General features: G+C 37.1%; 1 protein-coding gene across 2 annotated transcripts; it reads right to left on the minus strand.

Moving 5' to 3' along the window:
* Positions 1–340: 340 nt before the first annotated feature.
* si:busm1-57f23.1 (uncharacterized protein LOC368621 homolog) lies at positions 341–3,891 on the minus strand. Of its 2 annotated transcripts, none has more exons than XM_031753203.2 (5): positions 3,774–3,891; positions 3,386–3,618; positions 879–1,030; positions 685–786; positions 341–501 (listed from the first exon to the last, which is right to left on the minus strand). In XM_031753203.2, the coding sequence occupies exons 2-5, from the start codon at positions 3,471–3,473 to the stop codon at positions 406–408; spliced, it is 438 nt and encodes a 145-aa protein (XP_031609063.1). In that variant the 5' UTR covers positions 3,474–3,618; positions 3,774–3,891; the 3' UTR covers positions 341–405. The 2 variants fall into 2 exon arrangements, with proteins under 2 accessions (XP_031609063.1, XP_031609064.1); XM_031753204.2 differs by having other exon boundaries at positions 3,386–3,594; positions 3,774–3,877.
* Between the last annotated feature and the right edge of the window lie 1,345 nt (positions 3,892–5,236).

The following is a 5,236-nucleotide window of genomic DNA, read 5'->3' on the forward strand; positions in this document are numbered from 1 at the left end:
AATCGCCTGAGCCAAGGTGTGAAATTGGGTGTGGGTCCCAATCAGCCAGGGTTTCGGGTGAGCTCATTGTGAAACCTGGCCCCAGTCTGGGGTCAGCCAGGGTTTCCGGTGAGCTCATTGTGAAACCTGGCCCCAGTCTGGGGTCACAATGAGCTCACCCGAAACCCTGGCTGATTGGGACCCACACCCAATTTCACACCTTGGCTCAGGCGATTAGAGGATCATCAGGGGTCCTTTGTCCTCTGTGGGGATACTCCCACTAGGTTTAAATCTGGGACTCCACCATTTGACCTTAGAACTGAAGAAGCTTCTCGGATGAGAGGTGAAACGTCTTCAAGCAACTCAAAGAAGTCCAGACGCTTTTCTTTGCAAACTCCTTTGACTCAAATTAAAGCTGTTCAAAAATTAAACATTGTCTTTAATTTTCCTGCACTTTTGTTTCTGCAGCTCGTGTTTGCTGTTGCGGGGGTTGTAAGTCACCACAAAGCGGCACTTCAGATGCTGTGAAAGAGGAAACAACGAGTATTATATGAGAATCAAAAGGGAGCGTTTCTCTAGATTTCTGTTTTTAACTTAATATTTATTAATATTCAGCTTTTCGCGTTTTTTGCATTGAAAAAAAAAATATTACTGAGAGTTTGAACTTTACAGACTTTAACAAATGCAGACAAAAAAAACATTCACCTTTTTCACAGCACTGCAGCCCTTCAAGTCTTGGTTTTCAGACTTGGAACACTTGGGTTTTCCCATGACTGCATCAATCTTGTAGTTGATTACATTGGTCACCTACAAACATCAGCATACACAAATGTATATTTTACACTGGGATTACAATAGCAAAACGCTGATTCATTTTGTTTGTGAAAGCTGATTCTAACCTGACTCTGAGCATCAGTAACTTCAATCAATTTGAACATTTTCTTGCCCTTGAGCTTTTCATTGAACATCTTCACAGCATGTTGAGCTGCCTCCTGAACCTCAGCTGAATCTGGATTCCTTTTAACCCAGCTACCCAGAAGAGGCTTGTTTTCTTTGATGAAATTAAAGACATGAAAACACACAAACATTTAATTTACATAATTTCATCAAGATATCACATTGATGATTAAAAAAAATGATGAATGGATATTATTATGAGGACGCATTTCCTTATTGCACTAAACCTTGTGCCACTTAATGCATCTGTAATCTTGACTGCCAATTTAGGAAATTATTAAAAGTACTTACCTTAGTAATCCTCTTATATCCTAATATTAACTTTGATCTGTTTCCATTTGCAAAGTCATACACTATGCTGAACTCCATATTTTAGTCCAGAAACCACAAAACCCTGCACTGAGCTGGTCTTATACTGCCAAACCACACTGACTTCTAGGCCAAACCAAGCATTGCTCATCGGGCCAAGGATCAGAATCTATTGTAAAACTCTACATGGCCCCTGCCTACATATATATCAGCGTGACTGAGGTATTATATGCAGATGCAGCTGACTTCTCGTCTTTTAACACCCTCTTACTTTAAATAAGAAGTTAGTTTTTGATGTTGTGGAGATTAAACTTTGGAATATTCTTCTTTGGCCTGTCAGATCAGCTTAATCAGTGTTTTGTTTCAAATCACTCCTGAAACTAATTTCTCTAGGCTGACTTTTCTTTAATCCTTCCCCCGTTATTTTTCCCCTTAATGTAAATTTATTTGAGTACTCAGTGAGTAAAACAATGGTTTTCATCTTAACAGATTTAGCAAGGAGTTGCCCTTAAAACACAAGTTAAAGTTACACGCAAGATAAAATGCAGTTTTGTCAAATGTATGTCTGAAAACAAACACTCCAAAGTTATGAAAATGATAAATCACATTACATTCCAAATTCTGCGTAAATTGCATCCATGCTGCAGATTTTACTGCACTATATATAATCTTCCTTACATACTAAGTACTGGTACTGAGTTTTCCTGATGGATTACTCGTTTATTTTTTTTATTCCCTAACACTCTGCAGCCACAACTCCTCCCTGCCAAATTAAACAGCACTTGAGCAAGAACATCTTTATCTGTCTTCTCACTAAGGTAAACATGACTCACTGTAGCCAACCAGACTGCAGTATGGAGTCATTGAATATGGCGCCATTTTGGTGCCGTTTTGACATTCAAAGACTTACTAAGAGGCAAAATGTAAGCTCCCTGACTGTATGAATGGTTTTAAACAATTTTATTTATTACCATCCTAAGTATTTTGACCATATTATGCCATGCTGAGAAATCTGTAATGCAAGAACTGACACAGAGACACTGAAGCTTCAGCTGTCACTAAAACTACTATTTTATTCAGGATTTGCACAGATTCTAACACTTTGTTTCCAAGGGTGTCATTAGCCCAGTGCATAACTTCACACATGGTGCAACATCTCATTTCCACAACAACAACTGTAAGCCATTAAAGAAAACAGTAGCATTGGAAGAAACAAGCGTATAACAGCTACGCAACCATAATAGTAAACACAATTCCCTTAAACTCCAACAAATAAGACATCCAAGGAGCACAACAGAAGATCACATCTAGCCTCTCTCATCATGTCATAAAAATATTTAATGACTATCATATGTTTTTCAGTATTAGCATTCCTATTTTTCTGTATTCTGTCTTGTTATTACCTTGGGTTGTTATCTGAATTTTGTTATTGTATTTTTTCTTCATCATTTGTATAAAAAAATACAGATGTGTATATGCACATTTCATCTCATCTTTTCTTTAATGCTGCGATAGTAGGCAATTTACTAATACATGTTTTTCATTGTGTTTTTCATTTCATTCAATGTCATATGAATACACAAAGTCAAAGTAGCTGAATTGCAAATGTTTTGTCTGACTCGTTTCTAGACTGTTAGTCATGGTTCTGACACAGATGTCTACGCTCCAGTGCAGTCATTGTTATATACCTCCATTGTACTTTATAAGAATGGCTCCCATTTCAAGCCCCATGTTGTTTCTATTTTACTGTTGAGGTACTAATCAGAATCCAAGAGACAGAACAGGAAACGACTCATTTAAATTAATTTGTTGAAATAGATGGATGCCTCTCATAATGTATTTAGATGAAGTTTAAATTAACATAGCAATATATTTGCAAATGTCTCTGTTGGAAAGTGATATTCTTTCATTAATTTATATCTCCAGTGTAAGGCTCTTTTGAAGCACAATAATAAATACAGCCACTTCAGTTGTCATGAAACTTCACATTTAAAAAAATAATGTGTGTGTATTAGATAGTATTTCTGCAGTATTGCCCCCAAAATTTCAGAAGCTATTTTTTCTGGCTTGCTTGCTTACCTGTGACATTACCCCACATTTGCTTTTGCTTCTTATATTTCTTATCCATATAATTACTTACTGGCTCTGATGACTTCCTCCACGGGCTGATCTCCCAAGCCCAGCTGGATAACTGATAGGCATATCAGCAGTGACAATGGAAGAGACATCTTTATACACCAACCTCTGCTGTGCTCCTCACAAGAGAAAGACTGGTTTCCAGAAAAACACTTCAGATGAGCAGAACAATTTACTTGTCAACCAACTTGCAGATGTCCCACTGGATTTGGTCTGTCCAGGTCCACAAAGAGAGCACTCAAATAAGGACAGAGATAAAGAGGATTTTTACTCTAGAAATAAAACTTTAAATGATATAGCTGAAAGGAAAAAAGTACAAAGTACTATATATAATCCATATAGATTATCCATCCGTATAGCTTATGCTACAAAGAAAGTGGAAATATAAATACCTTTTTGTTAAAGAAGTTGAATACTGGTGAATGCTGGAGCAACAGAGGGTGAAACTGAGAGAACTGTGAGGCAGGAGAGTGAAAGAGGGAGAGGGTGGCGTCAGTGAATGCCTGTGACTACTCAGCCTTTCAACTGTGGCCTGTATAACAAGCCAGTGAAGACCACACCCAGCTAATACCACATATGACTGCATGCATAGATTGAACCTAGGGTGTGAATGCCAGAAAAGAAATATTCAAGTGGAAGAGTCAGTTCGGATAGGTGTCTGACATGCACTGTTGTGTGCAAGATAAGATAAGATAAGATGACCTTTATTAGTCCCACAGGTGGGAAATTTGTTTTGTTACAGCAAAATGCAAAGTTATGTAGCTGAAATTAGAAAACACTGGAAAGCAATAAAATACAATAAAATAAAATAAAATACCATATACAATGGAATAAAATAGAATAGAATAATATATACAATAGAATAAAATGGAAATACAAATACTATATACAACTGAGTAGGAAAATACAAAAATACAACTTCGTCAGAAGAAGAATTGCACATATAGCAGTCTTATTGCACATGTGTGGGTTTGTGGGTTTGATCAGCTGCAAAAGTCTTTATTGTGGAGTCTGACAGCAGTGGGGAGGAAAGACCTGCGAAATCTCTCCGTCCCACACCGTGGGTGCTGCAGTCTGTGTATGTGCACGCTCTGTTGTTTCTCTTTGAATGCATCATGTGGGTGTGTAGTCTGTGTCTATTTAGATGTGTGCATTTCCATCTTCTCATTTTGTTTTAAAGCACTGAATAAGCCACTTTGTGGAGATCCAACTCAAGCCAGCTGATGACATCAGTTGGCATACAGTGAGTAACAGTGAAAACCATAGCACACAGCAAAACCACATCAGGTCCAAAATATCTCTTATCATGGAAAAAACTGTTCTGAAAGTTTTGAATAGATTGGCCAATATAAGCAAGTGGAATATTCTAAGTTTACTCACTTAGTGAGCTACACCAAGTAAAAAAAAAAAAAAAAGTAAAAGAAAGAAGGAAAGAGTGACAGCTTGTTTTGTTGTTCAAGACGATTATAAACAATATCCAGTGATTTTCATTGGATATCAAATAGTGTTGTTTTTAACCAGCCTCAGGTCCTCAGGTCAGACATCAGAGAAAATTGTGAAAGTGCATTAAATTCTAATTATACAAATGGAAAATCACAGTATTTATAATCCTCATCACTTATGTGGCAATGGGAGGCTCAATTTGACAAAAACTTTGACCCAGACTGAAATATTAACAACTATTTAAGATGGTTCAGTCAAACAACTCACAACTTTAAATGATTTATTGCAACAATAGAATAATTACAGTTCTGAGCTCATCACTCTGACAGCATGTTATATATAAACATGTAGAATGATGAGTAAATATGCCCTTAGAGAAAACTGGAAGGGTGTGTGTGGAGCCCCTATGGTT

The sequence above is a fragment of the Oreochromis aureus genome, linkage group 7 (genome assembly GCF_013358895.1).
Source record: "Oreochromis aureus strain Israel breed Guangdong linkage group 7, ZZ_aureus, whole genome shotgun sequence".
Classification (NCBI taxonomy): Eukaryota; Metazoa; Chordata; class Actinopteri; order Cichliformes; family Cichlidae; genus Oreochromis; species Oreochromis aureus.